The sequence below is a fragment of the Brettanomyces bruxellensis genome, chromosome 9, assembly GCF_011074885.1.
Source record: "Brettanomyces bruxellensis chromosome 9, complete sequence".
Lineage (NCBI taxonomy): Eukaryota > Fungi > Ascomycota > Pichiomycetes > Pichiales > Pichiaceae > Brettanomyces > Brettanomyces bruxellensis.
In genome coordinates this window covers 1,222,720-1,245,064 of record NC_054690.1, presented here as the reverse complement: position 1 = coordinate 1,245,064, position 22,345 = coordinate 1,222,720, and the positions used below count along the sequence as shown (strand labels likewise).

The window sequence follows — 22,345 nt, the reverse complement described above, 5'->3', positions numbered from 1 at the left end:
GTTTGTTTTTATTTTAATTTATTATATTTTATTTACTTCCGGCCACAGTGCCGGCTGTTGTCATCACAGCGATTATAGACATGATTATTTTTATTGTTTTGTAGGTAGCAGGTGTTTAACATGATAGGTTGGGAAGAAGAATGTGTAGGAAGAAGTGATATGGAGAAGGGAGTATATGGAGTAAAGTATGAGTGAAGTATATGGAGTACAGTATATGAAGTAAAGTATATGAAGTAAAGTATATGGAGAAGAAAGTATAGGAAGAAGGTATATGCGTAGAAAGTATATTCGAAGATAGTATATAAACAATATTAGGCAATAAAAGTGGTACTGTAAATATGAAAACAATTAGTATACACATTAATCCATATCCATGTTCCCTGCATTTCCACTACTACTGCCAATCTGGAAATAGCGAAATGGCAAGCTGCGTTTTTATCTATCTCTTTTTTTTCTTATTTTTTTTATTTTTTTTTATCTCAGTGCCTTTCTTATTTACCAATTTCCTATCAACAACACCCACCTCTACCCAAAACATACACAAAAGCAAGCAACTTAAGCATCAAACACTTGGCATCATCACATCAATCGTTTTAGCATAACCTTCAGGATCGGATTTGGGGTCTTGAGGGCGTTTTAAAAGCAGAAGCTCCGCGAATAATCAAGCAGCATTGATCATTTGCAACAATGCCAGATGATTCGGGAAGCAGGGGCCAAATGCTCCTATTCATGATTCTCATGCTATATTTCATGTCGAGCACGCCGCCGGAGGATGCCGGATACCCGCCAATGCAGGATAGAAGGAGGATAATGCACGAATTTCGGCAGGAGTTGGCGGAATCTCGAAAAGCACTAAGTGGAGATTACAGTTCAGGATATGGCAACTTGACGGGGTTCAGGCTCAGTTACGGGGACGTTCTTGAGGGCAGAAACGCCTCGGACTGGCCGTTTCCGGACAAGGGACAGGGCTCGTTTGAGGAGACGCAGAAATACAGCATTCTTCCAGATGCAATTAGTGAAAAAGCGGCGTCTGTGTGGAATACGGAGGAGAGAGTGGTCGAGCTCCCGCGGGGGGCATCAGAAGGTGCCAGGGGTACTCATGAAGGTGGGGCGTACCACTTGAACGTTACCGGGTACGTTCAGGGAGGGTTTACGCGTGTGGAAGTGCCGGAATTGCACGAAATACCGATGCATGTGCCGCAGTATTACGACAAATTGCGTGAGTACCGGCAGATAGAGTCCGAGCTAAACGATTTCGAGAGCACTAACGGCGACTCGAGCTCGCCGTTCGCCGAGGACGGGCCCGTGGTGGTCGGCGGGCAGGGAAATGAGCAGAAACCGGCATCTGGAGTGTGGTCTAGGCTCGGAAACGTGACCTACGACCAGGGAGGGGTCAAAATACGGATTGGCAACACGAGAAGTGGCAACGGGACACAGGCAGAGTCGCCTGCGGGTCACAGGGGGGTGTCAGTGGTGGATTTGCACGTGCAGTTGAGCGATCCGGGCGAAAAAGTTCAGGATGAAGTGGCACTTTCCGGTGTTTACCACGCGGAAACGGGAAACATCGTTGCAGTGACGCGATCCGCGAAGTTTGCCGGCCCGTACGCCTTACCACATCTGAATTTTGGTCCTGGCAAGGCCTTTGACGGTACCAGGGATGTCTACAGCTGGCGAATGGCACAAACACCACTCCAGGAGCTCCAGTTTGGAGTGGTGAGCGATCTGCTCGAGCAGAGTGCAAGCTGCGAGTATATCGCGTACTTGCACGTGCAATCGACGAATTTGAGCGAGGACCAGCTCCGGGAGATCGATGCAGAGCTCGAAAACCCGCTGGGCCGACCACATGCGAGAATCCCGCATCTCCAGGTCTCCGGGGGCATTCTGTACTCGCCCGATTGCCGCGTAGTGCTTAGCGTGGGCCAGTGTGAGGGCCAGAGGCACGAGGTGCAGACTATGGGCCTTCAGCGGGTGGTTCTTGGCTGTGCGGTGCTGGTGATCGCCCAAATTTGGATGTTTGTCAACCAGATGCACGACACTTCGACACCTTCGACACTCTCCAGGCTCGCATTCTGGACTGTAGCCCTCATAAACGTGGCAGATGGCTCGCTCAGCATGGTGATGCTTCTCTGCTCGATGATCTACAAGGAGCTCTATCTTCAGTTCATCGTGGCTGCATTCTTGGCCTTTGTGTGCTCCTCCATCTACGAGATGAAGTACGCAATCCAGATTTACGCTGCCCAGACCAACGAGCGGCCTTTAACGTGGCGAACCGCGTTTCAGGGGTCTCCGATTGATGAGAGGGAGGAGCAGCAGCAGCAGCAGCAGCAGCAACAACAACAACAACAACAACAACAATTGCCAACCCCCATTCCCGAGGACGAGCAGTCGGTCGCAGCCAGATTGTACATGCGGTACTTTTTCGGCATGCTCTTGCTTCTTTTTCTGGGCCTCAACGTCACCACGTGGCCCAAAACACAGCGGAAATTCATGGAGTATGCCGCGTTGATCGTTACCAACTCCTACTGGATACCACAGATCTACAGAAACGTCATCCGGGGCTCCAGGAGGTCCTTCAGCTGGAGTTTCATGCTCGGGATCTCCGCCCTTCGGTTGGTTCCATTGGTGTATCTCTTCACATTCTCCAACCCGCTCCGCCACCACCGGGACCCTGCATTTGTGGCTATGCTCGCCATATGGGTGTCTGCCCAGCTGTTACTTATGTTTCTGCAGGAAGTGGTCGGTCCCAGGTTCTTCCTCCCTGAGAAATACCTCCCCAAAACGTACAACTACCACCAGATCCTCACCAAGGCCGATCTCGAGAACGGTTACAACTTCGAGAGCTTTGTTGGTGGCGATAACGGCACACAGCTCAAGTGCAAGCTGGATTGTGCCATCTGCATGCAGTCTCTTGAGATTCCTGTCATCGATACCCAGCTTGGTTCCACTTCCCAGACCTCTGGCATGGGTACTAGTGCTGCCAACTTGCTGGCTGCTCGAAATTACATGGTGACCCCTTGCCGGCACATCTTCCACACTGCTTGCCTAGAGGGCTGGATGAGGTACAAGCTCCAATGCCCTGTCTGCAGGAACAGCTTGCCTCCGTTATGAGTAATGAACATATTTAAGGGGTAATGTAAGAACGCTAATGGATTAGGGAATGTAGTTGTGTAGGGAGAGATGTGACTGTGTGTGAATATTCTCGAGGAGTTATGAACATGCTTAGGAGTTACAATTGTTTCTATGAGTTTATGAGCATACTTATGAGTTCCGATCATGCTTACGAGTTACGATTAGACTGATGAGTTTATGAACATACTTATGAGTTGATGTTAAAGTCAATGTTATCAGATTTGTATAGTTATTCAATATTTATTGTGGTATATAACTTGTACATATGATTTAGTATAGACACAAGAGGATATCTCATCTTTATATAGTTGTGATTCTTCATCTTGTACAACAGACCTTGTTCTACTTAGAACATCCTTGTTCTATCCTTCCATTGTTTTGACAGTTTACGAACATACTTAGGAGTTACAATCATGTTTATGAGTTCATGAACATACTTATGAGTTATGATCATGCTTCGAACTTACGATCATACTTATAAGGCTATGTTCTAACCTGATCTCCATAGTTCTTTCCGGTCTTTACTCTCTTACTGTATCGTCTTCCATTCCACACTTTGCATCTATTAATATGAGTATTGCTACCACAATTATAGAATCCCAAACAAAACAGCAGTAAAAGCGCATTGCAGCTCCTCCATGTTGTAAAAGACTACCACTTAAAACTTCAAGCTACTTGACCAAAGCATCCAATGTTACCATATTCAGCATCTTTTCTGTAATTAAGGCTATTCCATAAATTTCAAACACTTGCCTATAATCAGTGCGACAAATCCAAAAACGTTCCCCAACGGTCGACCCAATCGGGAAGTGAGAAATAAAAATTCACCGCAATGAAATTCCAGCCGAGGCGACGGTTGAGATTCAGATCAATCCAAATTACCTCAAGCACAAACTTATTAGCCATCATCACCACCTGAATTCAGCATAATACAGATCAGAACAACCAAACCAATTCACAGAGTGCAAAAATGACACACAGCAAACAGTTCAAGGCCTGTCTTTTCGACATGGACGGACTTCTCATCAATTCTGAGGATGTGTACACAGAATCATTCTCGAAAGTTCTCAGGGAGAATTTCGGCGTGGAGAGCGGACTTACGTGGGATGTGAAAGTGCAGCTTCAGGGTTTGCAAGGCCCCATGGCATGCCAGGTTGTCGTGGACGCATATCATTTGGGAAATGTGACAGATAACATGGAAATTCTTAGACTCACATCCAAAGAGCAGGAAAAGCTCTGGCCCAAGGTTCGATTTCTACCCGGGGCACTTGAGCTTCTCAAGAAACTACACTCTGAGGGAATCCCGATTGCTCTCTGCACGTCTTCCACGACTGAGAAATTCCACCTGAAGTCCGGACATCTTCAAGAGGGCTTTAGTCTTTTTGAAGGTAGAATTATCACAGGTGACAATTCGGAAATAGCCGGAAGGGGAAAACCCCAACCGTATGTGTGGTGGGCTGGACTCGAGCTCATAAACAAGGAGCGTGAGACCAACATTAAGCCGGAGGAATGCCTTGTGTTCGAGGATGCAATTCCGGGTGTTATATCGGGGAAAAGAGCCGGATGCTATGTTGTCTGGGTTCCGGATGTTCATGCAGTCCAAGTTATGAGCAAAAAGCGAATTGCCGAGTTGGTTGGAGAGAATAACCAGCAAGCAATTCTATTGGACTCGCTTGAAAAGTTCGATGCTGGCGAGTACGGACTCTGAGGCAGTGTAAGCACGGGTTTTAAGTAGAAAAGTAATACAATACGGATATACCAGGGCAAGGGCAAGTGTACTACAGCCATGTACAGAAGAAGAACATGTAAATTGCAAAAAAGTAGAGAGAGAGGAACTCGAACTGTCGACAACGTACAAAACAAAGGACAACAAAAACAGAAGTGCAAGCCCCAGATCAGAATGGTGCGTTACGGAAAAGGAACGAGATGCTCTCCCCGTTATGCAACCTTCTGATAGCCTCGGCCAAGACTCCAGAGATGTCGATGGTGTCCAACTTTGGGCATAGCTTCATCTTACTCTCAAACGGCACGGTGTTGGTACAGACAACTTTTGTGAGGCGAGATTTGTTGATGTTGTCGATGGCGTGGCCACTCAAAATTCCGTGCGTGACAATGGCAATCACCGACTGAGCACCACTATCCAGTAAGATCTCGGCAGCCTTGGAAAGTGTGCCACAAGTGTCGGCCATATCATCAACGATAATACACTGCTTGTTGGTAACATCTCCCACCAAAACCATTCGGCTGACCTCATTGGCCCGGGCCCTCTCCTTGTGGATCAACGCGAAGTTCAAGTCCAACCTATCGGCCAAACCAGCTGCCCTTTTGGCACCTCCTGCATCCGGAGATATGATTATTGCGTTGTTCACATCCAAGTTTTCCTTGATGTATCTCACAACTGAAGGCTCTGCGTACAAGTTATCCACCGGGATGTCGAAAAAGCCCTGGATCTGGGCTGCGTGGAGGTCCATGGTGATCACGTGATCGCATCCCGCCGTCGTCAACATGTCGGCCATCAACTTTGCAGTGATTGGTGCTCTGCTTTTATCCTTTCGGTCCTGCCTGGCGTAGGGGAAGTTTGGGAGCACAGCCGTGATCCGTCGGGCCGAGGCCGTCTTGCAGGCATTGATCATGATGAGCAACTCCAACACCTTGTCATTCACCGGTCCCGAACCTATCTGCATCACAATGTATATGTCTTCATCTCTGATGGACTCGCCGATGGAAAAGGTGATTTCCTTGTTGGAGTCTCTTTTGAAATCTACGGGCGTTAGAGCCTGGCCCAACCTCTTCGCCACAAGTTCTGCAAGATGACGATCCACATCGCTTGCCAATATCTTGATCGAGTTTGTAGACATGCTGTGATTCAAATTGCTAGAATACAATAACTGTTGCTTTTTTCACTATTGCTTTACACTGCTGTTCCAACGTAGCTGCTTACGCTTTCAACGGATTTCATACACTGCCGATACTTCTAAAGTCCGGATAGAGTCTCGATGATACGAATCTCGTTCATTCGGTAACTGTAATCTTTTGTATCTAGGTATGTGGTTCTGACCTTGATGGGTGCGATAAAATTTTTATGACAATAATAGCGATAATTCTCAATTTTTTTTTATTTTTCAGCTCAAATTTTTTTTTTTATTTTTTAATTTTTTTTTCACCGCCAGCCAGCTGAGTCAATTCCCAATATCCCCCCCCCCCACAATATCCCATTTCCGTTTCCGTTTCACCGGATCGTCAAACGGTGACCGTCGGGTCGGTCCTCGTCACCACATCCGTACACACATATTTAGGATTGGATGGTCTGAATCAGCAACAATGCAACAATGTAAATAATTCCAACTACCGGCCGATAAATGACAAAGAGACGACAGTCAACTCACGATAAGATATTGCTACCGCTAAAAGCTCAATATCTGATACCTATTGGCCAGCTTTTCAAAGACCCCCCAATTGATTTATTTCGTCCAATCATGCTCAATGCTGAAGATTATATACTCAAATCAAAGCGCCAGAAATTGAATCTTCCAAAACTATTGAGCCCCAGACTCCCGGAAGAACTACTCACACGGTTTTCAATTCCACAGCTAAGAGTCGAAAATATATACGTGGAGCACAAAAATTTGGAAAAAACACCAGAAACCGAAAAAAAACGTCTGTCACACGATGATATAGCAAGAAAACTAAAGCACAGGGCTGAAAACTTATTCGAATCGCAGAAATATATGCTAGCATCGGCATGCTTTCTGGAGTCATATCTTCTTTTCACAGCTGAAATGTACACAAAAGGGTTGGAAAGCCAGGTAGCACAAAGTAAGCCAAAAAATAACCGAGTATCTGAGACAGACTGGATAGAACTGGTGAAGTATGGCGTGAAAATAACTAAGAGGCTCAATAGTATAGATGAGGAAAAGGAAAGTTCTGCACGGAGTATACGGCATATTATTGGACTATGCTACTTCGTGAACGCGTTTATTCTGAAGTTGCTTCTAGAAGCTAAAGAAAAGAGACTGAAGCTGTTGCTTGACGTGAAAGAAACCGAATCAAGCAGACTGCTCAAAAGAATGAAAATAGCCGTTGAAAAATTGCTCAGGGTTCAGGACAGCTTTCACAATTCAATGCGGAAGGGTGAGAAATACTTACCAACTGCAGATCTAATCCACAAATACCCAAGATTGGCACAAAACAGCAAAAGTCTTTCGGAAGTCGAATCAGAGAAACTAATTATTCCAACAGAGGAGCAAGGATTCGGAGAGACAAACTACACACTTCCAATTGCTGGGCATACATTGAGCTTACCGTGTGTGATCAATCTTGGATTTTACTTTGTGCGTGAGTGGTGTAAGCAGGAGAATATCGATTACAGATGGAGCTTTTGAAGAAGTTAAGCTGGTTGAAGTCTAAGTATTTGACGAAGAGATGAGTCAGCTCGGCTCAGGTATAAATGGACAATTAATAAAAAGGACAGGCATAACTAATTCTTTTTGTATGGATACACGTAGATCGGCCTTTATGCTTTGATGAGAGACAAAGCAACTTCAAGGTTGTACGACTTGTAAGATTCTACTTTACAACTTTCGAAGTTCATCTTCTTTCATGGTGAACGTTGCCATGTTCTTACTTTTACTTTACAGTCTCATGCTGCGGATAAAGCAAGCAAAAGAATTTAGGAGGATAAACATCAAAAAAACTAAAAAAAAACTCCGATGTATGATTCAAAAGTGTAAATACAGAGAAAGAACGTAAGCACTCACTGGGCGAGCGTATCTGGATAAAGGTAGAAGGACACACCGATAATAAGATACGTGCAAATCAACATGGCACCCTCCAACCAGTTGGATTCGCCATCAAGAATCAAGTAGTTGGTGATGAAAACAGAAACAAACATGACGGCGGTCTCGTAAGAGGAGAAATAAAGCGACATAGGCACATCCAAAAACCAGCCAATCAAAACCATAAACGGAGTGACAAACAAGGCAATCTGGAGAGAAGAGCCAACGGCAACACCAATTGCCAAATCCATCTTGTTGTTATAAGCAACAACAATAGCCGTGACATGCTCAGCGGCATTTCCAACGATTGGAATAACCACCAAACCGATGAAAGTCTTCGAAAGACCTGAGGACGCGACGATGTCGTCGATCGACGAGACCAAGTAGTCGGCACACACGGAAACCAGAAGTGTAGTGAGGAAAAGAATCGCAACAGACTCAGAAGCACCCAAATGCTCCTGTCTGGCCACTTTTTTCAAGTCATACATGGATTTTGGCCTCATGACAAGACCCGCCCGGGTTTTGCCGTGCGAGGATCTCGACGAAGCACGTGATGCAGGCTCTGGAACCGGCAAAGACTGCTGTTGATTCTCAAGATCAGAGGAGGATTCTTGCACTGCCTCGTCGTTTGGCGTGCCAGTTTGCTGATCGGTGCTTCCCGTGTCGGCAAAGAGGTAGGCGTGTGTCTTCAACTGGAAGAAAAGGAACAGGCAGTAAACAACCAAGAGGAGAATAGCGTTTCCTCTGGAGAAATCCAAGATCTTACGATCCAAATCTGGCGTTTTCTTCGGAAGTGAGGCATGAAATGCGGCCGGGAGAAGCAAGCCGATTACAGCTAAGGCTAGGAGGGATGACATGGTCTGTGCAACGGTCTGATTAAACACCTGCTGTGAGTATTTGATTCCTCCAGCAATAAAACACGAACCTAACACAAGAAGCAAGTTGGAGAGAATAGATCCCAACATCGAGGCCTGAACAACTGTAATCTGGTTCTGGGTCAACGCAACAATACCAACAATGACCTCAATGGCATTTCCAAAGGTGGCATTCAGGAGTCCTGCAATTGAATCGTTGTGAATGCTTTCTCCCAATTCTTCAGTAGCATATGCTAAAAGGGACGCAAGAGGGATGATAGCCACGAAATTGAGCGAGAAAACTGCAACTGCACCCCAGTGCAACCAAGCTGCCAACACTCCGAGTGGAACAAACAACAAAAGCCAGTTTAGTGCTGACGAAGATAACGCTAAGTACAATGCATTGTATATTCTAGAGATAACAACCTGGAATATGGAAGGTGTAGAGTTTGCACCCCTCGCATTATTTCCAAGCAAACGTTCAGTTTCTGAAGGCATTGTAGATGTTGGCTTCTTGCAATGAAGGTGTTTAGCAACGAAGAAACATGTAAATAGGATGCAAAAGGAGGGAAAAACCAGATGCTCGAATTGTTTTCGGTCATTATTTATTTCATTCTCTTTCATTGTATGAACCCTGCTTTTTATTTTATTTTATTTTATTTTTTTCTTTTCCCTTATTATTTTTTTCTTTTCTGCTAAATCCGCCAAATACAGCCACCCCATACATCAGCAAAATATGCGGTAATATGCCTGGTAAAATACACAGATGGCCATATAAATCAAAGAGCTGTTCTAGATAGTAGGTGAAAAGCAAGGCCAGCCAATAATATTGCGCAAATTTCGTATATCTGCCATATTTTGCCTCTTCAGGCACCATACCGGTTTTAAACTTCGGAATGTGCATTAACTGCATTTTATAAGACAGTATTTTTCCAGGGCTTAGGCAGATAAAAAAGCTCGCACACCCTTACACCAGTGCAAGTATGCCAACCCGGGACTGGTCGAGGACCAGCATGAATCACATGTTAAATATGAATTTAGTCTGCGGCATTCTGCTAACACCCATAAAAATGTGTTCTTTTATACGAAGTAGAATCGAAGAACTAAGTCTTAATCGTAAACTGAACATCCACCAGTCTTTAAACCACACTGAAAGTAATGCTGAGCAACTTTAACCTTTTTTAGCGATAAGCAACCAATTACAATCGTGAGAGTAGAGGATAAAAGTCATAGGCTCGGAACATGATGCCAAGAAACATGATTTTGGCTTTATTTCATATTGCATTATAACCGTGCACGTCCAATAGTGAGCTGGTCCATTCGAAATATACAATTATACATTGAAACCCCAGGTTAGCAATATATAGGTTTTTGTGTAGCATTATTCATCTACTGACGCCTGTACTATTATCCTTCTTACAATAACTGGTCATAGAACAAATTGGCTGATATCAAGGAATAATGGCCGCATAAATGAACGCGGATCACGTTTGGCTCCTTTATCTACATTTTTTTTTCATTTTTTTCATTTGTCTTTTTAGGGAGTACACATATGCCGCACCACCCCCTGTAGAACAGGGTAGCAATTCACCAAAGCTTAACTTAAATGAGATAAGTTAGGAGCTTGCTTAAGATCAAGAGAAGAACTACATTGAATAATGTTAATGCTACTAGTGTTGAAGGTGAAATTGAAGACAACATTCCTGATGAAGGAGACTTCAATGTAAGTAAAATAGCAAATTTCAGATGTAGGTATCTATTTAATTAATATGAGACCAGCCCCGGCTGGTATTGAGAAATACTCAATATTGCTAGTGCTAAAAATGAAATATAACCGTGCGAAGTTAAGGCAAGAAAACAATCCATTGTAGAAATGGCCACATTCCAGGCCCATTACAAAAACCTGCGAAAAGCTTCCGTCACCTTATTGAAAGCCATCCGAGAAAGTAGCTGGAATAAATTTCAATTTGTCTTCTGCCAAACGTGGATGCCCACAATCGCGCTTCGACACTGCAATTCTCCTTTGAGAAAAACGCGTGCTTTTTTTAAATTTTTATTGCAATTGCGAAAAAAAATTCGCTCTTCATGTATTCACTATACCACAATTGGAAAGACGCGTACCGGATTGGGTCAACGATTCGCGCTTTTCCTTCACCAGGATTACGTCTCCATCTTAAAGGGGCCCCTTTAAACCGAAATTCTTTTGCGTTCAGAACCATGCAGATCGTCAGACGGCTACCATCTTTCAAATTTTTATCGGATTGGCTTTTCCAAAGTTATATAAGGGTACTTTGTTCTCACAACGTTTATCTCTTAGGCCGAATACCTTAATTTCTGTTCATCCATTCGCTCTTCATCGTCTTTTTCACCTTGGACCGATCATTAGTGAAGAAGAAGAAGCAAGACCAATTTACCTTTGAGCTTTTTGTTTTTCTTTTATATGGGACTTTCAGCGCTACTTTGAATTTTGTCCACCTCACAAAAATCTATTCACTTCTACCTCATAGGAAAATGTCGGACTTGCAAGCACTTCATCTCTTCGTTAGGAAGCCAGTTTCCGAAGAGATGATCCATTTCTTGGTCTGCACGACAAACTCAGTTATTCAGGTTTCTTCACCAGCTCAGCAGTATCCTACACCACCTACTTCTCCTTCAGGTAAACAACCATCCGATGGAATACCGACTCTTTCGAAGTTTATCGAGAGACTCGTCCGGCACTCAAACGTGCCAACTTCTACATTAATGGCTTCTCTAGTTTATCTCACACGGCTCAGGGATACTTTGCCACCAGATGCCGTCGGAATGGAGACTACCAGGCACAGAATTTTCCTTGCGTCTCTCATTTTGGCTGCGAAAGTGTTGAACGATTCCTCTCCTCTCAATAAGCACTGGTGCAAGTACACAAACGGACTGCTTTCAATGCAAGAGGTTAATGCCTCTGAAGCCGAGCTCATCGACTACTTGGGCTGGTCAAATCTTCGGATCACAAATAAAGACCTCGTGAGAAATCTTGGCCACTTTTTGGAGCCGATCAAGTGGAAGCTCAGGCGTAAAAATGAGCACAAACTCTCGGAGGCAAGATCAAGATACCTAAAGCATAGCAAGTCATCATTATCGCTTCACTCGTCTCTCAAAACTTCGTCTACTATGCTTTCAATCGCCTCAGAGCAAGAATTCGATTCTCCAACACCACCGCTCTTTTCGTTTGGAAAATCTTCGATATCATCATCTTCTAGCCGCCGGAGTGTGAGTTCTCCACTGGATTTGTCTTCTACTTCTGTTCCTTCACTTATTTCATCTTCGTCTTCTGCTGCAACCTCTTCTAGCACTTTATCGAGTGCACTCGCCGAAAATCATCTTCATGAAGCCTCGAGGCCAAATCTGGGTGACATACCGCTAAAGACACTTCATCTCAGTGGTTATGGTAAAGAAAACAACAGGCCCGGCAAAGATAGCCTGTTGGCTAACAGAGATGCTTCTATTCGGTTGAGTACTTACGCTTGAAAGGTTACTGCTTTATTTCACTTTATTTTGTTGTATTTACGTTTTATGTACGGTCTTTACTAGGTAATATTAATATACGTGTTTGATTTGGGAATTTGATGTGCAGCAAAGATAGCGAATGTGGAAGTTTATTTTGATTGTATCCTAATCAGTAGCACATATTCACTTAATATCCGAATTGTTTGGTGTATGGAGCAATATTTTTAGTGAAGATGATATAATTCTTTAATCATTCACCCTGATCTGATACTGGATATATGGAAGAGAAATAACATGCGTAGTAAATTCTTGGCATTCCTGGCAGATATTGAGTAGTATTTATTTTAATGAGAACCGAGGTGAGTGATCAAGTAATGAAGAGATAAATTGGAAGTGTTCAAGAAATATAAAACTAATGCACGAGTTTAAGTAGAATGAAAGTATCTTGGGAAGTAAGTAGGTAAAATATTATGGAAAGCGATTTTTATCAATGAGGTAAGAAAGAAGTGGGTACTTAAGACACTATATAAAAGTAGGACATGCTTTTAAAGGAAGATGATAAATGTTATATTTAGTTAAGTAAGCAGAAATACGGAAGAGGGAAGTGCGTTGAGGCGGAAATTAGGCAAAAAGTAAGTAAGTTGGAAGTATATGATTATTTGAGTTAAACAAAACAAGCAATTAAACCAGCATTCAAGTGGGTCATTAAGGTAGTATAAGGAACCAAATAAGAATAAAAAAAATAAGAAAGAAGTAGGTGGTTAAGGTGGTATAAGTAAGCAAGAAACAAGCACAAAGGTTGGATTTAGATAATCAAGAAAGAAGTAAGCAATTACGATAGCATTTGGGTAAGCAAATAGTAAATAGGAGGTTACTTTGACAGTATAGTAAGCAATGTGATGGTATTAAGTAGTAAGAGAGTCATAAAGTAGGTAATTTAAAAAGTATTTAGGTAAAAAGTAAGTGAGATTGAAGCAGTATAAGTAAGGAGTAGTAAGGCGATACTTAAGGAATAAGTGGAAAGCCATGTGAAGAAGTTGGTGGGCGGTATTTAAGTGAGAGGTGGGATACTAATGAAGAATGAAGCAAGTAAGGAAGAGGTGAGTAAGAAGTGAGTAAGCAGTAAAAAGCAGGTAAGTAATTAAGTAAGAAGTAAGTGGTAAAAAGTACGTACGTACGTAAGTAAGTAAGTAAGTAAGTAAGTAAGTAAGTAAGTAAGTAAGTAGTAAGTAAGTAAGTAAGTAAGTAAGTAAGTAAGTAAGTAAGTAAGTAAGTAAGTAAGTAAGTAAGTAAGTAAGTAAGTAAGTAAGTAAGTAAGTAAGTAAGTAAGTAAGTAAGTAAGTAAGTAAGTAAGTAAGTAAGTAAGTAAGTAAGTAAGTAAGTAAGTAAGTAAGTAAGTAAGTAAGTAAGTAAGTAAGTAAGTAAGTAAGTAAGTAAGTAAGTAAGTAAGTAAGTAAGTAAGTAAGTAAGTAAGAAATAAGTAAGTGGTAAGTAGTACGGAGTAAGAGGTAAATAGATTACTATGTAAATAGACATTCATACAGTACTACTGCACAAGTTGAAGCACGCATTAAGCAGATAAAGAAAGATAAGTATAGAGCAATCCAAATCAACTATACAAGTCGTCATCGTCATCCTCAGTGGATCCAAAGGCCGCACCGGAGGCATCGGCAGAAGTTTGAGCAGCTGAGCCGTCGGCAGGTCCTGCGGAGCCAGTGTTGCCAGAACCGTCGGAATCGAAGTGGAAATGAGACATTTGGCCCCGGGCAGCCTGCATCTGCTGGGCATACGCCTCGTACCGCCTCAACTGGGCCGGGGTGACGGACCGCTTAGCCGTTTTCATGGCCTGCTCGAAGTGGTGCCTGGTGATGTAAGGCACCGGGTCCTGTTTCTGGTCCTGGTCCTGCTGAATGTCGACCATCTCGTCGTCCGTGGACTGGTTCTTGCCGTTCTCCTGCTTGACACCGGCATCGCGAGCCTTTTCAGCGGCGTTTTCAGCCTCCTCAGCCCGCCTCTGGGCCTCAATGGACTCCTTTATGGCGAATTTAGCGGCCCGCTGGACCACGTAGGCCAAATCGGCACCGGAGAAGCCGCTGGTGGCCTTGGCAATGGCTCCAAGATCGAGTCCCGGCTCCAAGGGAGTCTTCCGCAACTGGGCCTTCAGAATGGACAGCCTGGCATCCTCATCAGGGAGCGGAACGTAGATCAACTGGTCCAATCTGCCCGGACGGAGGATGGCCGGGTCGATCTGATCGGGCCGGTTCGTGGCACCGATGATAAACACGTTCTTTTTTGAGTTCATGCCGTCCATCTCGGTCAAAAGCTGGTTCACCACACGATCAGATGCCCCACCAGCATCGCCCATATCGCCACCCCTGGCCTTGGCGATCGAATCCAACTCATCCAAAAACACCACCGTGGGAGCCGCAGCACGAGCCTTATCAAAGATGTCACGGATGTTGGACTCAGACTCTCCGTACCACATACTCAAGAGCTCGGGACCTTTGACAGAGATGAAGTTGGCAGACACCTCTGTGGCAACGGCCTTGGCAAGCAAGGTTTTACCGGTTCCAGGAGGCCCGAAGAAAAGCACACCTTTCGACGGCGAAAGCCCGAACTTCGTGTACTGGTCCGGGTGCATCACCGGGTACTCGACGGTCTCCCGGAGCTCCTGCTTGATGCCATCAAGTCCTCCGATGTCCTCCCAGGTGACATTCACACTCTCAACAACGGTCTCACGCAAAGCGGACGGGTTCGAATTCGACAACGCGAACTTGAAGTCGTCCATCGTCACGGCCAACGAGTCCAAAACCTCCGTGTCGATGTTCTCCTCCTCGAAATCGATCTGGTCCATCTTCTCACGGATCTGCTGCATGGCTGCCTCCGAGCAGAGCGACGCCAAATCGGCTCCCACGTACCCGTGGGTCTGCTGGGCGATCGTCTCGAGATCCACGTCGCCCGCCAACTTCATGTTCTTCGTGTGGATCCGCAAGATGTCGAGTCGTCCCGTCGCATCCGGGATCCCGATGTCCACCTCGCGGTCGAAACGACCAAATCGACGGAGTGCCGGGTCGATCGAGTTCGGCCGGTTCGTTGCAGCGATCACCACGACGTTCGACCGCGCCTTCATGCCGTCCATCAACGTCAAAAGCTGCGACACAACCCTTCTCTCCACTTCGCCGTTCGTCTTGTCCCTCTTTGGTGCGATCGAGTCGATCTCATCGATAAAGATTATCGCAGGCGCATTCTTCTCCGCCTCCTCGAACGCCTTTCTCAAGTTCGACTCCGATTCTCCGGCCATCTTCGACATGATCTCCGGTCCATTGATCAAGAAAAAGAACGCCCCGGTCTCATTCGCCACCGCCCGGGCCAACAACGTCTTTCCGTGCCCGGTGGGCCGTACATCAAGATCCCCTTCGGTGGCTTGATACCGATCACCTTGAACAACTGCGGGTGCCTCAAGGGCAACTCCACAAGCTCCCTGATCTGTGCCATCTGCTTCCGGCAACCCCCAATGTCGTCGTACCCGACCTCGTTCAAGTTGTTCTCTTCCTCCTCACGGCTGATCGGCTCGCCCTCCGAGTGGATGATCGTGTCCTGCGACACAATCGCAAACTCCTCCGGCTCCACCTCCACCACTTTGAACTCCACCTGCCTCATTCCGCCTCGAACCACAAAGTGGTCCCCTTTGTGCACCGGCCGGTACGCATCCACGAAGTACGGCTTTAAGTACAAATCGAAGAGCGACCCGGTGAGCCCCTCGATCGTGTCTGCAATCGGCAAAACAGAGATCCTCGTCGCAAACTTGATGTCCGCACACGCATGCACCGTGATCACGTCCCCAAGACGAACCCTCACGTTGTTCCGCGACACCCGGTTCATCCGGCACATACCCTCGTCTAGGTCATCGTCCGCCATCGCGATCAACACAGTCTGCTTCCTCTTTTTGCCCTTGATCAACACCGCATCTCCTCGAAACAACTGGAGCTTCTCCATCGTCTTCGACGACATCGAAATCACGGATGCATCGTCGTTCGGCGAGTCGTCCACCACCAACGAGTTAGGCTTCTTCTTCCTTCTAAGAATTGCCGTTGCTGTTGCATCCTCCGGCTCAACTACTGCCCCCGATGCATCCAATAGTGGCTTCTTGTCCTTTTTATCTTCAACCATAATGCTCAAGTCTGTATTTGTATATCTTAAATTTCTTGCCTTCCTTCTAGCTCAATCGCTTGTGCTTCTGTATTCCACTCAAGTCTGTACTAGAATAGCAAGCAATCGTTGCAATCTGTGGGAAAGGGGAAAAAAAAAAATACTTCTGCCCAATCAACTCACCTCAACAGGGAAGGAAATACCATATGCATATAAATCATAAATCACAAATCTCAATCTCAATCCAAATTTCTCTTCCCTTTCTTTCTTCCCTCTTCCCTCCACCACCAGAAAAAAATAAAATAAAATAAAAAATCAGCACCCCACTATGCTGATAGGTTACGATTCTGACTCCAAAGAATCTCCCAGAAACCCGTGGTAAAAACTCAATGCACGTCGATATTTTTGATGGCGGCAAAACATCGCCGCCCGCCGTGCACTGTTGGGCATCAAAGCTAAAAAAAAAATGTGAGGGCAAATACGTAATGCGGGCGAGTGCTTTGAGAAAAATAGAGGACACCCACCATCAAAAAAACAAAATAAATAGATAGGATTATTCTACTTTACATTAATTTCATCCACGCTCATGTCAAAGATAATTTTAAAAGTTTCGCATATCCTAATATCTCTCCTTTACTAACAAAAGCCAGTCCTTGAAATTCATCCAAAATCAATAAATCAATATAAAACTGTAAGATGATCCAAGGTTCTGCCTCCCGCCACCCACCACACTAACAAACTTCGTGTGGCTGATCACCACGTGACTAGTCATGTGATGCCCCAATCTCTGCTTGCGTCGAACTTTACTCCGTCGCGTCGACGTATCTATTCTGATATGGTAAGCTGGAATTATTTAAACGCGTTATCAACAAACAAAACAACCTTTCTAATAATAGTAGAAAGAAACCATCCTTGTCAGATAAGGGTACCTCCTCGCGGACAGTTGTAAATAGTGGCTAAATCTTGTATTTGCTTTTTTTTCACTCTGCGCAGCCAAGATAATAGAGGGCCCGACGGAGAGTAAAAGTGCATTTGCATTGTTTTATTGGAAAACGTTTTTTTGCTGATTTTTTACTTCTTCTTACTTCTTTTTAGGGTCTCATAGAGCCCAAATAACATAATTTACGCTTAATCCCTGTTACCAAGTATCCAATACAGACCGCTATTCGTTTCTTGCAACATTGAATTTGCTGAAGTTTGTACCTCTTTGGTAATATCAACGACGAAATGCACAATTCCAGATGTTCTCGCTTCGAGTGATGAGCATCCCGAAAAAATTTTAAACAATAAAAATATGCTTTGCGAAAAAGTGCTTTTCTATTATTTGCTCAGGTAATGCCGATTACTGGGTTGCAATTGCCGTGTGGACACACGTTGAAACCCGCTTTTGGTCTTGTGCTACAATTGCAATTGCAAAATTTTCCCCTGATAGCCAGACTTTTCCACACATTGATTTTAGTATAAAAGGGTATCGAAATCACCATTCGAGGGGTGTCTTGGCGTATTCTTTTGGTTTGCGTCTCTCTTCCTCTCCATTTCCCTCTATTTTTGTTATATTCTGTTATTTTCTGTTATTTCTTCCTTTTCCCTCTCCCTCGTAGTTTAAAAGGAGCTAGTAGCCGCATCTGATTAAGGGAGAGGTCAGATCGACCATATATAATAGTTGAACGGGCAGAAGTTACCACCAAGCATATTTCGTAAGCAATGGCAGCTGCAAAGAAATCTGACGTTGATGTTCAGCAGAACACGTCTTCGGAGGAGTCTGATTTCCAAAAGAATGAGACGGACTTTTCATCCATGGAAAACGAAGACTTGAAGGGTCCCGCCCAAATAGGAAAGCTTCATCGGTTGATCAAGCTGTTGGAGATTCGTGGTACGGAGCACCTTAGTTCTTCGCAGCTTTTCTTGTACAATGAGGACCTTAGACCTCTAGAGGAGAAGAGAAGACTATGGTCATGGTTTAACTTCGTCTGCTTCTGGCTTGCCGACTCTGTCAACCTGAACACTTTGCAAATTGCAAGTACTGCCATCGACTCAGGCTTGTCTTTTGGTGCAGCCTGGGGCACAGTTTGGCTTGGCTACTTTATCGTTGGTTGCTTCATCACTCTTGCTGGACGTATCGGTACTTTCTATCACATTTCTTTCCCTGTTTCATGCAGATCTTCCTTTGGCATCTGGGGCTCCCTATGGCCTGTCATCAATCGTGTTTTTATGGCATGTGTCTGGTTTGGTGTCCAAAGTTCCATTGGTGGCCAGTGCATGCAGCTCATGCTAAAGGCCATCTTTGGCAACGATTTGGATACAAGAATCCACGACACAATCCACTCAGATGCCATTGATTCTTTTGGTGTGCTGTCCTTCTTCATCTTCTGGATTTGCCAGCTCCCTTTTATCTACATGCATCCTCACACCGTTCGCCACTTGTTCACCGTCAAAGCTCTCATCTGTCCCTTTGCCGCCTTTGGCTTCTTGATCTGGACCATGGCAAAAGCTGGCGGTGCAGGCCCTGTCGTGCGCCAACCTTCAAAAGTTCACGGTTCAACGCTTGCATGGACTTTTATCAAAGCCACCATGAACTCGCTTGCCAACTTCTCCACTTTGGTTATCAACGATCCCGATTTCACCCGTATGTCCAAAACCCCACGTTCTGCAACCTGGTCCCAGCTCTTGACTATTCCAATTTGCTTTTCCATCACCTGTCTTATCGGTATTCTTGTTTCTTCTGCATCCACAATTTTGTACGGTACAACTTACTGGGACCCACTTGATGTCTTGGAGAGGTTTTTGGATTCTGAAAAAAGCGGTTCTAGAGCCGGTGTTTTCTTTGTGGCCCTAGGATTTGCGTTGGCCCAAGTTGGTACCAACATTTCGGCAAATTCCATCTCTGCAGGTACCGACATGACTGCTTTGCTACCAAAGTTCATGAACATCAGACGCGGTGGCTTTATCTGTGCTTTCATTGGCTTTGCCATCTGCCCTTGGAACTTGCTCACTTCTTCTTCCATGTTTACTACCTATCTTTCAGCATACGCTGTTTTCCTTTCAGCTATAGCTGGTGTTGTTTTCTGTGACTACTACATTTGCAAGAAGGGTTGTGTCATTCTTCGTGATTTGTACGTTGCCGATAACTCGAGCAAGTACTACTTCTGGCATGGAATCAACCTCAGGGCCTATGCCGCCTACATTTGCGGTATTCTTCCAAATATTGTTGGTTTTGTTGGTGCAACCGGACACACTGTTCCAGTTGGAGCTTCATATGTTTATGATTTATCTTTCATTACGGGATATCTCTCCTCTGCCGCAGTTTATCTCGTGTTGAACCTAATCTGGCCTTCCCGTGCCAATTCAGGCAAGATTTTCGAAAAGAAATGGCTTGAGGAGTGGCAAGAAGTTGAAGACTTTGATGAATTCTTCAGATTGAAGTATCATGGTGTTGATCCAGAAAAAGTGGATGGCACGGATGTGCTTACCAGTGTCTAAGGCAGCTTTGCTACTACCTTATCTGGCCAATGTTGATAAGTAATACTTTCTATTTACATTAATCACTTTATAGATGATAAGGATGCTTGAACTCTCTGTTCGGCATCCTTTGTATTGTGCTAACTTTTCTAATATATGTCCTTCATTTAAAGTTTTGTGTGTTGTGTATGTTTGTTCCGTTTCATTTAGTCTCCTTGGATTTACTTGCATACTCTACCGAGCTCGACCAATCGGCTACTGAATTCTTTCCAGCAATCTTTTATTAACATTATATTAGCATTGTTCGCTACTTCATTACATACGAAAGCATAAAATTAAAACTCACCCACAGAAAGATCATCTCTTGGGTCAGATTTCAATGGCCTCAAGTCTCCACGCCGGGAAGCAAAGAATTCACCGAAATCTTCGACATCCTGCCACTTCTCCAACCACTTCTTCTCAAAGATCTTACCTGGAAGACCCTTGCATGGCCAGATCAAGGTGAAAAGAACAAGAGTGCAGGCAGCAGGTATGTATCCGGAGAAATAAGAGAAGTCGTACACATAAGTGGCACCGGCAGGAACTGTGTGAGTCTTGGTTGCACCCACAAATCCAACGATGTTAGGCAAGATACCGCAGATGTAGGCAGCATATGCTCTGAGATTGATTCCGTGCCAGTAGTAGTAGTCACTAGAGTTGTCTGCCACGTACAAATCTCTTAGCTTCAAGAAGCCCTTCTTGAGGATGAAGTAATCAGCAAAGACCACACCTGCAATGGAGGACAAAAACACGGCATAAGCTGAGAGATAAGTGGTGAACATAGAGGAGGAAGTCATCAAGTTCCAAGGGCAGATAACAAAGCCAACAATAGCGCAGATGAAACCACCACGTCTGATGTTCATGAACTTAGGAAGCAAAGCCGTCATATCAGTACCGGCAGAAACGGAGTTTGCGGAAATGTTGGTACCGACCTGGGCCAAAGCAAAACCTAGAGAAATAAAGAAAACACCGGCTCTTGGACCACTGTGTCCCTTGTCCAGAAAGCGGGCTAGAACATCTAGCGGATCCCAGTATGTGGTGCCGTACAACAAGTTGGATGCAGAGGAGACAAGAATACCGATAAGACACGTGATGGAGAAGAAAATTGGAATGGAGAAGAATTGAGACCAGAATGCAGATCTTGGTCTGCGTGCCATACGGGTGAAATCGGGATCGTTCACGATCAAGGTTGCAAAGTTGGCAAGTGCATTCATGGTGGAATTAATGAAAGCCCAGGCGTAATCCGAGCCATGAACCGTAGCAGGCTGCCTAACAACAGGGCCAGCACCGCCTGCCTTCACCATTGTCCAGATCAAGAACGCAAAGCCGGCTATTGGGCATGCAATGGCCTTGACGGTGAACAAGTGACGAACGGTGTGAGGATGCATGTAGATGAAAGGCAACTGGCAGAACCAGAAGATGAAGAATGAGAGAAGACCAAACGAATCGATTGCATCTGAGTGGATTGTGTCGTGGATTCTCGTATCCAAGTCGTTACCAAAGATGGCCTTTAGCATCAACTGGACACACTGGCCTCCAATAGTGCTCTGCACACCAAACCAGACACATGCCATAACAACACGATTGATAACAGGCCACAAAGAACCCCAGATACCAAAAGAGGATCTACACGAGACGGGGAATGATATATGATAGAAGGCACCGACCCTGGCAGCTAGCACAATGAAGCAAGCAACCATGAAATATCCAAGCCAAACTGTTCCCCAAACTGACCAGCAGCTCATTCCAGCCTCAACACCGGTGGCAGCAATCTGCCAAGTATTAACATTGAAAGAATCGGCAAGCCAGAAGCAGATGAAGTTGAAAAAACTCCATGTTCTGCGCTCTTCTTCCACAGGTTTAAGATCATAGTTGTATAGGAAAAGCTGAGATGTGGAAAGACCTTGAGTACCACTAATCTCCAATTTTTTCAAAAACGTCTTGAATTTGCCCTTTGCCTCAGGCTCGGAAGCCGGCGACTCAGAAGAGTTGTTTTCTGCCAACACGGGCTCCTGGTAGACATCGACATTTCCTGTCTTTGACTCTTCCTTCTCTTCCTTAAACATTCCCATTATGTCAGGAGTATTGCTGCTTTGTGGATATCAAATGGCACGAGACAAGTGATGAAGTAGTGTTAAGAAAAAAAACTGAAAACAGTGCCATTTTGGATTGCTGGCGATGGAAAATAAAATGTAAATCAAGAACACATGTTGTATATATATTATTCAACACAATGCATATAATCTCTTTATCTTTCTCAAAGCAAGCGATATGCAAAAGTGATCTGCTCGAAGATAACAAGAAAAAAAAAATTTTAGTTCGCAAAATATTGATAAGAGAAATTATCCACGAGAGAAGTAAAAGAAGAAAACGTAAAAGAACAATAAAAAATAAACAGATAACAATACTGTAACATTTAAACCAAAAAAACACAATGCGCCAGTAATTAATCAGACC

The 22,345-nt window shown here is 44.5% G+C and overlaps 9 protein-coding genes across 9 annotated transcripts; 5 read left to right on the top strand and 4 right to left on the bottom strand.

The window, feature by feature from the left end:
* Positions 1 to 687: 687 nt before the first annotated feature.
* On the top strand, positions 688 to 3,108 carry BRETT_002412 (uncharacterized protein; the record flags this gene model as incomplete). Its single annotated transcript, XM_041280942.1, has 1 exon — positions 688 to 3,108. One exon carries the CDS (start codon positions 688 to 690, stop codon positions 3,106 to 3,108), a length of 2,421 nt encoding a protein of 806 aa, XP_041138733.1.
* Positions 3,109 to 4,099: 991 nt separating this feature from the next.
* Positions 4,100 to 4,837, top strand: BRETT_002411 (uncharacterized protein; the record flags this gene model as incomplete). The annotated part of the gene is made up of 1 exon (XM_041280941.1): positions 4,100 to 4,837. The coding sequence occupies one exon, from the start codon at positions 4,100 to 4,102 to the stop codon at positions 4,835 to 4,837; it is 738 nt and encodes a 245-aa protein (XP_041138732.1).
* Positions 4,838 to 5,024: 187 nt separating this feature from the next.
* On the bottom strand, positions 5,025 to 5,987 carry PRS1_1 (ribose-phosphate pyrophosphokinase 1; the record flags this gene model as incomplete). The annotated part of the gene is made up of 1 exon (XM_041280940.1): positions 5,025 to 5,987. The coding sequence occupies one exon, from the start codon at positions 5,985 to 5,987 to the stop codon at positions 5,025 to 5,027; it is 963 nt and encodes a 320-aa protein (XP_041138731.1).
* Positions 5,988 to 6,488: 501 nt separating this feature from the next.
* BRETT_002409 (uncharacterized protein) lies at positions 6,489 to 7,511 on the top strand (the record flags this gene model as incomplete). Its single annotated transcript, XM_041280939.1, has 1 exon — positions 6,489 to 7,511. The coding sequence occupies one exon, from the start codon at positions 6,489 to 6,491 to the stop codon at positions 7,509 to 7,511; it is 1,023 nt and encodes a 340-aa protein (XP_041138730.1).
* A 371-nt stretch (positions 7,512 to 7,882) lies between these two features.
* On the bottom strand, positions 7,883 to 9,256 carry BRETT_002408 (uncharacterized protein; the record flags this gene model as incomplete). Its single annotated transcript, XM_041280938.1, has 1 exon — positions 7,883 to 9,256. One exon carries the CDS (start codon positions 9,254 to 9,256, stop codon positions 7,883 to 7,885), a length of 1,374 nt encoding a protein of 457 aa, XP_041138729.1.
* Positions 9,257 to 11,269: 2,013 nt separating this feature from the next.
* BRETT_002407 (uncharacterized protein) lies at positions 11,270 to 12,262 on the top strand (the record flags this gene model as incomplete). The annotated part of the gene is made up of 1 exon (XM_041280937.1): positions 11,270 to 12,262. The coding sequence occupies one exon, from the start codon at positions 11,270 to 11,272 to the stop codon at positions 12,260 to 12,262; it is 993 nt and encodes a 330-aa protein (XP_041138728.1).
* A 1,588-nt stretch (positions 12,263 to 13,850) lies between these two features.
* CDC48 (AAA ATPase cdc48) lies at positions 13,851 to 16,411 on the bottom strand (the record flags this gene model as incomplete). Its single annotated transcript, XM_041280936.1, is given in 2 exon segments — positions 13,851 to 15,655; positions 15,673 to 16,411. The coding sequence occupies 2 exon segments, from the start codon at positions 16,409 to 16,411 to the stop codon at positions 13,851 to 13,853; spliced, it is 2,544 nt and encodes an 847-aa protein (XP_041138727.1).
* A 1,683-nt stretch (positions 16,412 to 18,094) lies between these two features.
* On the top strand, positions 18,095 to 19,870 carry BRETT_002405 (uncharacterized protein; the record flags this gene model as incomplete). The annotated part of the gene is made up of 1 exon (XM_041280935.1): positions 18,095 to 19,870. One exon carries the CDS (start codon positions 18,095 to 18,097, stop codon positions 19,868 to 19,870), a length of 1,776 nt encoding a protein of 591 aa, XP_041138726.1.
* A 314-nt stretch (positions 19,871 to 20,184) lies between these two features.
* BRETT_002404 (uncharacterized protein) lies at positions 20,185 to 21,960 on the bottom strand (the record flags this gene model as incomplete). Its single annotated transcript, XM_041280934.1, has 1 exon — positions 20,185 to 21,960. One exon carries the CDS (start codon positions 21,958 to 21,960, stop codon positions 20,185 to 20,187), a length of 1,776 nt encoding a protein of 591 aa, XP_041138725.1.
* Between the last annotated feature and the right edge of the window lie 385 nt (positions 21,961 to 22,345).